Here is a 13028-nt window from a genome sequence, read left to right on the forward strand (position 1 = left end):
ACCCAATCGCAGCCTCCTTCCCCCTCATTATCTACTACTTAGACCTCATTATACAGCGCTATCATTGGCAGCATCACTGCTCTATTCCGCCCTACTTCCGTATTCAACTTTGGCGATAAAGATTGAATCTGATTATAATGAAAAGATGACTCAAGAGAATGTGTGTCTTTTCAATATGCAGGCAACAGGTTCCCGAAGTTACTTACGTAGATGCAGCTGTCAGTTTTATGCAAGCTCCTTTAAAATAGTTTTTTACCTTATACATTTTTACTACACTGGAGCCTCTCTCTATCCTCTTATTCTACACATTGTTCTTGTCTGAGCATGACTGGTCCTAGCTCCCCTGTGCTTCCCGTCTGTTACAACTGGGCCTCTTGGGTGATCAGGGAACACTTATGTAACAGGCCTTTAGTAGTAAAACCTGTCCCTCCTGCTCCATGGGCCACTAACGCTGTGTGCTAATCAGCTCACCACTCTACGGATATGCTCATCAATAGCTTTAACATGGTCGCTGCTTTCAGGCCACACAAAGCAAAAGGACGTTAATGTTATCAACCAAACATACAGTGCATGGAATAACATAGGTTTGACTATAGAAAGGCCGAAACATTGTCCTCTCCAACTTTTACTTCTTAGAACAATTAGAAGTTGTTTCTTTGGTATAAGGCATCACTTTCTTTATATTTTCATATAACGCACATTCAGAAAAGCACCAGCCACTGCTTTTCAATAATGGATTTTTTGTTTTACCTGGTGTATCGAGTGTATGCTGTAGAACAGGTTAGAAAACATTTCTGGCAATTTGTTACTTATTAGTTACACCTCATTCTCTTTTATTACTCTTTCATAGTGTGACATGGAACTCACTTTCTAATTATGTAGCTGTAGATGAAATCATCTGTTATGGATAATGTGAAATACAGAACAGTCCTGTGGTATTTATCACCTCAGTGTTTTTGGGTAATTCACAGCAAAGTGTTGTTGACTGAGAGGATTTAGTAATGACACAGAAGTAGGAAAAGCAGGAATACCACTGTGTTAATGATGTCAACAGGTAATCAGTGAAATCTTATGTCATTTGTTGTTCCAAAACAAATAAAATGTTGACTTTTCTTTTTCCTGCAGGGCCTTTATGTTCTTGCTGTCTACTTTGTCATGCACAACCAGCTGTGTTGGCCCACGAAAGCCAGTTACACAGTAGAGATGAGCGGCCACGACAGCCCTGACTCTGCTTATCCAGGAGGTCCCGCTTCCATAGGGGGCGACATCAACAAATCAACGCAGAACCTCATCAGCGCCATGGAAGAGGTAGAGCAGCTGTTCACAACACCTCTGCACAAATACTGCTCGTCGTTCATGTGTAATGAATGAATCATAGCAAAACATACTCATCATAAAGAACATGTTTTAGATTGTTTACTATGTAAAATAATGGAGTAGGTCTTGCAGACAGCAGCAACTCACACATTGAGGCCAGGTGAGACATGTGATTCCTATCTTTGCAAACAAGGCAAAGGAAGCTCTTTTTTCCATGTTTACAGCGCGTTAGTGCCCTATCGCTTCTGCATTTCTCGTCTCCTCCAACAAAGTTTATAGTGTCTCTCACAGACCAGAGGCTTGTCTGTGTTCACTGCTCACTGCTCTCATAATGCAGGCACTCTTTTGCCGCACGTCACAGTATCTCCGTGTGCATTGGCCTTAATGTATTATCTGAGTTGGCAAAGTTCACCAATCTGCAAAAACATTCTTAATTTTTTAAGTCTTGTTCAAGAGTTTTCTCACCCCTATTTTCTTTTTTGCAGACATTGCCTAGACACCTATGGCTTGCACATTATCTTATTTTCCAGTACTTTTCAGTTCTTCAGTTACACATACTTCAGATTCAGAAAAGCATGAATAAACAGGGAACATTGAGAGTCTGTGCTGTCAGAATGTCTTTATGCAACATGTGAATGTGTAAAGATATGGCCAGTGATATGGCTCCTGCATATTACCTTTTCTCCTTGATCCCATGTTTTAACAGACATACAGTATTATGCTAAAACCCCAAAGTATCCCCTAGAAGGACTGAGCTTGTGTGACGGGGAAGACAGGACATAAATGGGAAGGGTCAAGTTTCTCTGGGAACACCACTCAGAGCAATCCACTAATCTTATTTTATTCATGAGAGATCTTTTACCGTCAGAGTTTCAACTTTACAGATAACAGGTCTGACGTAGAAAATGTCCTATAAGAGGAGCGGATCAGGTTAACAAAATCAGCCAGTATTGGAACATAGCATAACACATGCGATAAAATAATCCACTTATGCCACCGCCTGAACATGGACGTGAGATGTGAAGTGCCTGGTGGGGCTTGGTACCACTTGTAGGAACCGACAACGTAATAACAGCCGGTAACACAATAACTCAGTTGAGCCAATAACGTAATAACGATTAACAAATAACGTACAACAGTTGTGAGCCAACTAAAAGTATCTGAGTAACTATTTGAGCAAAAAAGTCGGATTTATCTTTTCAAAATAAGGTACTACATATGAAAACTATTCTCAAAAGTCAACAAAAAAACGTAAGTAAATGTATGTGCATAAGATTAATTTCTGTTAATTTCTAATTTATTTCCCACTTGCAAAACAGCTGCTTAAACTTTTGCTGCAAATGATTTTGAGTCTACTTTTTGTCAAATTAAGAAAGGGTCTGTGGAGCTTGTTTAATTCCCTCAATGTTGTTTTTGATTTAGAGTGAAACCTAAACCCCCTGGCCACACGTTTACCCCATGAACCTTCACTGACCCTGTGGTTTGGCCGTAAACCTTTGGAGTGCACTCTTTTTGACCTCTCCTCTTCACTAGGCCCATTAGACGCCTCATTGTTCCAGCAATTAACTGCATACACATACAATTATATGCACAAAAGTTATTTATGTACATACAGTATAGGCTTGAGAGTATGCAGCTGATGTCACAGCAAATGTGTCTCAATTGTTATTAATTTAAACTTTCTGTTTAGAAAGAAAATTATGAAGTGCATATCCTCCATTCCCCTGGTAAAGCCTGCATTATGATGTCACATGAACACAGCCTTTTATTGTTGGTTATATTTTGTAGATCTAGCAAAATTCTGGGTTTAGTCCATTTTGTTGGACCCATACCTACTGGTAGTTTTTAAATATGATTTGTTTCTCACATGGTTCTCACAAAACTCTCTGCAGGTCTTTGCATTTACATCACTTTCATTCTAAAAGAACCCTCAACAATCCCGGAGCAAAACATGTTTTAACTTAAGACACATTTGACTTCTTTTGCAATGCCTTGACATCATCTGCACCCCTTCTATGGAGCTTGTGCTGAAAGCTTTCACACTTACAATAATCTAATGCTATTATGTGTTACTTGTAGGCCTTTTTTATGTTGAGGTTTATTTAGAGAAGGCCTATCAAGCAAAATTGTCTTTTTTGAGGGTTAAATGCTTTTATAATGTTGTTCTCTCTTCAAAAACGGACCTGGACTCGAATTTTGCTCCATTCACCCAGTTTTGAGTAATTCTGTTTTCACCATTTAATAAGGTGTCATTCTCATCACTGTCTGCAGAGGGCTCTCAGACTTTTCTTTATGATTGATTCTTTATGATTTGTCTGCTTCTCTATTGCACGTTTCAGGTTGCAGCAGACTGGGAGCGTGCCTCTCTTCGGCCCGGCAGTGAGCCCAGCGCTGTGTTCAAGTCCAGCCCAGTGATGGAGACGTATGGGTCAGAAGGAGGTTTCATCAACACCAACCTGGTGGCTGGAGATGAGGAGTCCCAGGAGTTTGACGACCTCATATTTGCCTTAAAGACTGGTGAGACACGTGTTTTGATATTGTACAACTCTGATGTTAGAGTGACATAGAGATCTAAAAATCGTAGCAAGAAATTGAAGAATGTGGCTGGGTGATGTGACGGTAAAACATGTATTTGCGATCTGATAAAGTGCTAGTCTTCTAATGCAACTCTGCTCAGACACTTTTCCCCATTTACTCCTCCTATTGGCAGTCTCTGTCATGCTCTGAGTGAGTGATGTTCAGATTTAACAATCGCAGTGAAGTGAGAACTTTCAGAGTTTAAAGTTACACATTAGACACAATTTTTGCTAAATCATAGTTAACACAATTCTATTAAAGTTTTTGCTAAACATTGTACCCAGTTTTCTTAATTTGACAATTTTGGTGATGTTTATGGTTTCACTTCCTTATTGGACACAGAGAGGAAGTGACATAGAAGAAGGTAAACAATTTTAAACTGTTGCCGTGCCGACCATGTTAAGTCAATGGGAAACTGCTCTGGATCGTTACCTTCTTCTATGTCACTTCCTGTCAGCAGCTTTAAAAATCAAATAGAAATTCATTAAAATGGCTGCTTCACTGAAATAATATGATAATTGTGCAACTGATTGCCTTGCAACTGATCCACTTATCCATCTAAATAAGTCATATTTTCAAAAGCATTAAAACCTGTCATATGCACTTTAAGAATGCTTCACTTACCTGCTAAAGACAAAGCATTTACTGTACTGTACATTTACTTTAGTTTTTGCACTCCTAATTAACTTAAATGTCATTCTTTATTCAGACATAAAACAAAAAGTCATGCCTCAATCAAATCAGTTTCACATTTAATCCTGATTGTGCCACCTTGATTTGCATCTGTAGACATAAAACATGTACACATGCCACGGAGAATGCCTTTTCAAATGTGCAGTCTACAAACCTCTCATAGACACACAGAGTTCCCCTGGATGGTACTCAAGTGCATTCAGATAAACTAATGTAGAGTAAATAAATCAATACTTGTTTTAATGCTGGACTCTGTGTTGTAAAGACAATGTAAGAGCTGCTTTAGTGCAGGACTGCTTCTTGTGATGTAGTTTTGCTTTTGAGGAATGATTAACTACAACTCGTAAGTAATAACCTCCTCTCGACATTGAACAGAGTAAGACCTGAGAGTTATGTATTGCTACCCTTTTTCAATAAACAATGTTCTAAAAGTAACCCAGCTTCATTAAGCCAAAAGCCTGTTAGCGTGCACCGCAGAGCAACAACAACACTTGTCACCATGGCGATAGTCAAATGAAAAGTCCAGTCCGACAGGTGTGTGTTCAGCAGAGTTAGTGGTGATAATAAAAGCGGATTAGGCCGCATGGATCACGTTGCACCAAACGGATGATAAAATACAGCAGGTCCAACCTCCTGCCCTTGTCTTGCCCGCGGTGACAGCAAGACATCACCTCACGCCATGTAGACGCAACTGTCCTACAAGTAAACAATATCACCTTTTCTCTCTGTGACCTTTTCCTGTCGCCCTCTGAAGGCCTGTTGTTTAGATTTTCAATAGCAAGAATGCTGTAGGATCTAATTCACCATAGCAGCATGAATAGAGACTTAAAAATAATTAAATTAAAAAGAATTCACCTTTTGATAAGATAAGATAAGATAAGATAATCCTTTATTGATCTCACAAAGGAGAAATTCACTTGTTACAGTCGGCGTTCAAGAAGATCACTCAGAGTTAATAAAGTGCAGCTGACACAGAGATTATTGCACATGTTACTTTATATTATATTATGATCAGTCAGCCTTATGATCAATGCTTGGATCAACAGATGAAATATTGTATTTAACTGATGTTAAAACAGCGACCAACAACAAATTATTTTAATTGTAAGTGGAATTTTTATTTGTTATTTTTGGGTAACATCTACGGCTGTATTATCAATATCTTTTATTTATCTGCGGTCACTGCTAGCCATAATACAGTCTGTCAATGGTGAGTTCTTGCACCTCATGAGAAATACTACCATAGACTATTTTCTATACTAGTGATTCTAAAGAGAATCATTTTTTGCGCACAGCAGGCACCTTAGTCAGCTCCCCTTTTGACTAGGGTGCTGGGCCACTTTTTGAGGAACCTTTTCAGCTCCTTCTTTGGGGGTAGTGCTTTCCAATCAGACCAGGAACAGTCACCTTGCAAGAACATGTGCATCACTGTGCATGTTCTAATTTACAGTGGAACAGGGGTTTCTCGTGACTTTAGCGGTTCTAGGGCAGGGGTCTTCAACTGGCGGACCTGGGTCCAGATCCGGATCTCTAGAGGCTTTAGTCCGGACCCCAAAGCCTTTTCATCCTTTCTATAAACTTGATTTCTAAGGCTGAATTCAAAATGATTTAAACAATTTGAATAACATTGAAATAAAATGGCAACATTAATAACCTGTGTTCATGCTTTAACATTTTCAAGAGCAATGACAGCATATGTCCGGACCCTGGACACATGTGGAAAGTTACGAAAGAAAGGTTTGCGGACCTCGAGCTGATTTAGTTAGGTACCCCTGTTCTAGGGGGGTCACAGGGACTCTCTCTAGGAACTGTTGGGTGCAAAAATGCATCAACTTTTCACACCAAGTACCACCTTGTAGATTATTTGTACCGCAAGCTAACTTTAATGCATCACTAAATCATAACTACTACAAAACTTAAGGAAGGCCACCAATGGGACCACAGTTTAAGAGCCAATGGCTCTTAGCTCCTAATTGCCGGTGAGGAACCATAGGGACCACATAGACGTCCCTATACTAAAGGAGGTATAGCATTATAGGTTAGCATTGAGGGTCCTTATCCAAACGCCGTCCTAAATGACAGCATTATTCGGAGGCTTCTTATCATGGCTGACACACATTCGGTTTGACATTAGACCTCTTGCCAATTTACCGGCCAGTGTGCTTGAGTTTAATCTTTAGTTTGTTTTAGTTCTGTTTTTGTTAAGAAAATGACAGAAATGGCAAGAAAAATACACATACAGTATGACCTCCCTCTTATGTGCTTCATGTTGAGCTGAACTTGTGACCTGATTCTAGCCGGTCTGCAGCCATGACCATTCACTAATCTGAGTTACATAGCCATGGAGCCCGTAAAGGGGTCAGTGAGTGGTATCAGTGAGGCTCTTTACACTTCAGTTTGGTCAACCATTAACGCTTATGGGCTTATGGGTTATGGGTTGTGTCCTCAAGTTTTGATGGAACAATTCGCACTTGAAGGGTTATATGCAAAACTGCAAAACACTGGGCTTCAAGACACATTGTATGAAACTACATCTCACAACAGTAAAGGATTAACTTAAAATAATGATACTAAATACAACAGTTCTGCATCTCCATGGCAGTTAAATGCTACCTTTTTTATGGAAACAAAAACTTGCCCACAACTATTATGATGTTCTGCAAATAACATAGATGTTTGTTACTATTTCTGTTCCATGCACTTGCTATAAAAAAAACCTTCAGTTCATATTAACTTATGTGCACTAGCTCTTACTGTCAATTTCCCCTCTGACGTCAAACTTCCCATCTGCAGCTCGTTACCGCAGCTAATCAGATAGGGTCCTATCCGCCACTAGCATAATCTATACATTATGAAACACAAGTCGGTGGACGTTGCGTAATATCCTCAAATGTAGTGAGATGTAACCAAGTTCATGTACAATGCAGTGAAGACTTTTAACCATTCAACGGTTCTAAGTTTCCATAATTTGAAACCCATGGATAGGTTGAATGCACATTTTATGATGCATGTCTGTAGACTTGACTTAAAGGGACTATATGGAGTTAAATTGTTATTTTCCTCCGCCTACATGTTCCAGCAATGTCCTAAGGTGTAGAATGAGCCCAGACCTTTTCACCACAACTGCTTCTAAAATCTTGCACTGTCACTCAAAAATGTGCTTCTTCGGGTCCGAAGTGCCGTCATGCACGAGCTTAAAGCAGTACCAAGTAACTTATTTACCTTAATAAATCCTTTCCGTAGTCCCTGTGGGGGTAATACAAGTGTTTATGGGATGATTGGAGGGTCTTTCATCTCCCCCTGGTGTCTCTGGCCAGAAAACCATGTTTGCAACTTGACTGCCCCCGGTGCGGAGAAAGCAATACACACTAATGTAATCACGAAGAAGAAGCTAACAGGCTAACGGGCAAAGCTAACTGCGGGCTAACGTCACTTTAAACGGTATTTACAGCCAAGTTTGAGTGAAAAAAAATATTTCCGTTGTATAATTGGATGCACTCCCTTCGCCTTTCCTGTCAGCGTAGTATTTACTCTCCAAGACAATTAATAAATTAAAAAATCGTAACTTGCTACTACACCTGCAGTTGCGCTTATGGCCTCTAGAGGGAAGAGTTACTTAGTACTGCTTTAATATAGAAGGTGCAGTTACACGTATGACCTGAGGTGGCAGTAGTGAGTATAAAGTGGCCAACTTGCATCTAGCCCCTTTAGTAAAGACAGGATATGTAAGGTTTTTGTGAATTATAATAATAACTTTATCTCTGTGCTGTCTTAATCAAATTAATAACAATAATGCTGATTGATTCTCGATTACAAAACATTTTACCTGATGGAGAAGTTCACATTTGTACACAAACGTTTGTTTCGATGCAGCTCAAGTCAGCGAAGGTTTAGTGATCACGCCTCTAATGTAGCTTCCACTGACAACAATAATGCCTGAGTTTGTGTAATGTCTCCACTTGTTGAAACTGTTGTGAGGTCAAGATAAAAGTATTTTTGACAGTTAAAAAGCTAATTCCTGCATAGATTTCTTGATTTTAATTTGAGTGTTTCTTCTCTTTTAGGGAGTGGCCTCTACGTGAGTGACAATGACTCGATCCCAGGAAGTCACGACGGCGGAAGCGTCTCCAACTCACAGATAGTTGAACTGAGGCGAATTCCCATCGCTGACACGCACCTGTAACCTGTTCACCTCACTGTTCCTCCCATGAGAGAAACTACTACAGTATTTTTGTACTCTGCATATCACTTTTGCACTAAAATGTTGTAAAAGAGTTTAAGTGGGCATTACTATAGATGTGTGAAAATGTTTTGATGTACATTTGAACCTGAATTAATTGTTTTTTAAAGTTTTGTATGTATATTTTTGCTGTTTTTTAATAGAGCCTAGAAAATACAGTCACAGAAAAGGTACTACTGCTTTGCATTAAGATTGTGTAACATTGTTAATAAATAATTCACTGTATTTTACATCTTGCTTGATCATCTCCTCCATACTTCCTATGACTTTGAGAGGGGTCAGACTTTTATTGTGACTTGCATAACTGACTTTCCTCATAGGTCAAAATGTCGAAGTCTGATGAAGGATTGCGTCCTGCGGTGTTTAGGTCGGCCCAATCAATCCTTAATGATAAAAAATAAATCACAATTTGAAAGGCTGCAATTAGCGAAACACGAAGACTGCTAACATTTTGGCAGTAACATCCTTTGTTGACAACAAAATATCCGGTTTCCTTGGGGTCTTCACTATGTTTTGTTTCTTATGCTAACCCTATAGAACTCCCTACAAACATCTCTATGCCAGCCATAAACACATTCATTCATTCCCAAGATAATGCATCATGTTTTTGATTATTCCTTACCAAGTTGGTGTGGACTAGTTTCGATCCTTTACGAGTTTGAACTTCTTGGTATCCACGGCCTGTCTGACTGATATTGTGATTACACAGAAAAATGTTTACCACACCTTTGTTATGTAATTAACAGCCACTTATCAGTCAGTATATTACATAAGTTTTACTGTGCATGATATGGAGTCAAGATACGGCCTTGCAAAATCATTTACAAATAGTGTAGTTAATTTTTTATGGATCTTTTTATGGTCTTACTGTTGATATCTGTTTTATACAGTGAAATAAAAGGGTTGAATTTTGCAGAACTCACAAAGCACAGCCAATAATAACATGAATCTACTGTATGTACTTGAATGAGGTGAAAATGTTCAGCTCTGTGTGTTTTTTTTTTTTTTTTTGCACAGAACAACTGGTTTCTCAGTATTACATCGTCGAAGAGCTGCGTTTATCCGGTCCCGATGCTAAAGTTACAGCACCATCCTTGGTCACACTAGAGACAAACATGTTTACAAATCTGAATGTCTTGGTCTTGCAGCTCACGCTATAGGCTCCCTCCCTGTGCGACCTGTGCCAGGAGGGAGCTGTGAGATAAAGCCTCAGTCTTAAAAGGTATAGCTGATTCACTTTCACATCAGTGCTATCTGAAAACACTGCCCTCAATGACATGTGATCACTATGCAATTCAAGCCTTCTACAAAACACCGTATCCTTGATAAAGTTTTCTCTTGAAATAAACATTATCATTATTGACAACGGATTGACAGTGAGAGCTGCACATTTGTTTGTTTTTGCATGACATCTCCCTGATGTCATTAAGATTTTATTACTGGGAGAATCTGAAACCAAAACTGTCTCAAAGTTCATTGTGTTCTGTGTCAGTGCATATAAACTAAGGTCCATTCATTTCCTTATAAAGGTGTCCAAAAGTATTGACAATATTCAAAAACATGAGCGTAGTGTTGGACAGTAGAAAGGCCTTTCTGCCATGAAAATAACACGCCACGTTTGTGAATCCAATCACAGCCAAATACTGATGAGGTACAACACTTGTCAAAAACTGACTGTAAAATGAAGAATGAACTGAGGGAGCGAGACTTCCCCAGAGCGTTCAGCGCAGGCTAGCTGAAGCTTGCTCATGCTAGCAATTTGACTGTGTTTTTGGAGCCGCCTTCATCGTCTAAAATAGTGCGAAAATAAAAATAGTAAGAGGATAAATTTAGGACAATGTTAAGGCAAACACACGGAAGGAAGAATGACAAGCCTATATCCAATAATAACTTAAAGAGAGGCAGAAAAGTTTCAATGGAAATTCATAGGAGCCAGGAACTTCCGGAGCCAGCCGCCATTTCCTTTTGACTACAGGTCAGCCACAGTTCATTTTCTTTTTACTATAGAGTTGTATTAGTCCCTGCCCATCTGAGATTATGACATTATCACTTTTTAGAACATGAGTGCAACCTACTGATATGGGTCAACAGTTGGTGTCAAATGGGAAGAACCTTAGATACATAAATAACATTACTAACTTATTGTAACTGCCTGATCTGTGAAGTGATGTGTTCTGACCACCTCTTCTATTCCTCAGAAGAATATTGAATTACTCTAAATGTCAACATAATGTGATTCTCCCAGTGACGTCTGACCTGAGTTTATTGTGGTAACAGCTATCTCTGCAGACAGCGTCATTTTACACAAATAATAGACTGGGTGTAGTCTGACATATGAGAATGCCACCTAATTTTATCCTTTTCTCCCCAGCATAATGACAACATCTATTTCTTTGTGTCAGAATGGACTGGGCCTGCAGACTTAAACTCACACGTGTTTTGAGCTTTTATTTGGAAACGCCCTGTGTTCAGTGGGGTGGCCCAGTTCTTCACAATCCCCAGTGGCTTTGGAGTGCTCTCTGACTCAAATCACACAGGTCCTGTTGATGAACTGGAAACATAAAATGGATAAATTCATCTTTCCTGGCCACATAGGTGTTGATTTTGGGACTGTTAAAAGCTACAATTCTTGAGTTGGCACCAGGCAAGGTCACGGCAACAAACTCAAGTTTCAAGTTGGGCAAGCTGAGTAAAATGTAGCTGTTATTCTCCGAGCAAGAAAAAAAATATTTCTGTTGCTCAAAGTAACAATGTTTAAGTTCTTTTTGGATTACTTCATATGCAAATAGAGCATCTAAAAATATTGTTTGGATTGTTGGAGAAAAAAAATGTGTGTGGTAGTTATGTTATGTTATTATGGTAACATTATTTTGTAGGAGCCTATACAGCAGGCCTATAATAAGATGAGAGATGAGATAGAATATACATTTATAATTTGTAAAGCTAATACTTTGTTACATAATTATTTAATGGTCAAACATGGTAAACTATTTCAGAATGGATCATCAACTCTACTTCCCTTTCTGGATCAACTTTTTTATGTTTTCATGAAGCTTTGGGCATTACCACAGAAACTGAGCGTGCGGTGTTGTGGATTAAAGGGATATTTCAGGATTTTTTTACACAGGGCCTCATTTCCTAGATATCCAGAGTGTTGTTGATTTCTGGAGATTTTTTTTATTATTATTCATGCAGTTCTTTTATTTGAAGAGTTTAGTGGTGCTAGGCTAGTGCTAGGCTAGTGCATGTCTATGGTAACTAGTAGCCTGCATTAAAAACCTCTTCAAAATCATCGGATAGTCCTCCAAATGTTGCCATATATGATTTCAACCTGAAAAGACTCACAGAAACGGAATGACAGTATGAGTGTTTTATTAACGAACATTAATTGTTGGGGCTCAGACCCCGGCGGAAGACTGAACGAACGATATGGAATGCATGTCTTTGACGAGTGATAGCCATGATCTTCCCCGGAGCCTGGACCCTGGTGGTGGTGGAAGAGACCTGGGTTGGCCACTTGATGAGCGGATCCGAGGAGGAGCCAGGCGGAGAAAGGGGTGGAGGAGGGTCGTAGCACGGCTGGCAAGCGGCTGAGTGATTTACCAGGAAGCTTAAAAAGGGGATCCTGAGCGATGACAGGCTGCTGAGGGGATGAGCAGCTGCAGTGATTGGCTGTTGTGAAGGTGCGGCTTGATCGGAGTCCGTGATTGGATGATTGGAGTGCGCTGCCGGTGATGAGGTGATGAATGAATGCAGCTGGTAGGTCTTCCAGGTTGAATTTGCGCATAAGCTTCATTTGTAGAAAGCTCCTTTGTGAATTCCAAACTACTGTAGATCCTGTAACCTAGCAGATCACTCCGCCGCTGTGTAGCTTACAACCAGGAGGCTGATGCTGCTCAAATTTAAATGCAAAATGGTTATATTTATAAATTATTCAGTCAACACAGACAGGTATATCAGTAGGCTGGTGTTATAAGTGATTTGCCTCAGGTACACTGTGCTTGGGTCAGACTGTTTATAATGCAGGCTGCTAGTTACCATAGCAATGCACTCGCCTAGTACCACTAAACTCTTCAAATATAAGGACTGCATGAATGAAAAAATATATATAAAATAGCTCCAGAAATCAACAACACTCTGGATAACTAGGAAATGAGGCCCTATGTCAGAAATCCTGAAATATCCCTTTAAAGGTTAAGAT

The 13028-nt window shown here is 39.5% G+C and overlaps 1 protein-coding gene across 1 annotated transcript in view; it reads left to right on the forward strand.

The window, feature by feature from the left end:
• adgrv1 (adhesion G protein-coupled receptor V1) overlaps window positions 1-9156 on the forward strand; it is a 79742-nt gene extending 70586 nt beyond the window's left edge. The window contains exons 93-95 of the mRNA XM_079582678.1: window positions 1126-1308; window positions 3657-3834; window positions 8652-9156. Of these exons, the coding sequence (XP_079438804.1) occupies window positions 1126-1308; window positions 3657-3834; window positions 8652-8770 (480 nt within the window). The 3' untranslated portion in view covers window positions 8771-9156. The remainder of the gene's footprint in view (window positions 1-1125; window positions 1309-3656; window positions 3835-8651) is intronic.
• The last annotated feature ends 3872 nt before the right edge of the window (window positions 9157-13028 follow it).

The sequence above is a fragment of the Gobius niger genome (genome assembly GCF_951799975.1).
Source record: "Gobius niger genome assembly, chromosome: 1".
Taxonomy (NCBI): domain Eukaryota; kingdom Metazoa; phylum Chordata; class Actinopteri; order Gobiiformes; family Gobiidae; genus Gobius; species Gobius niger.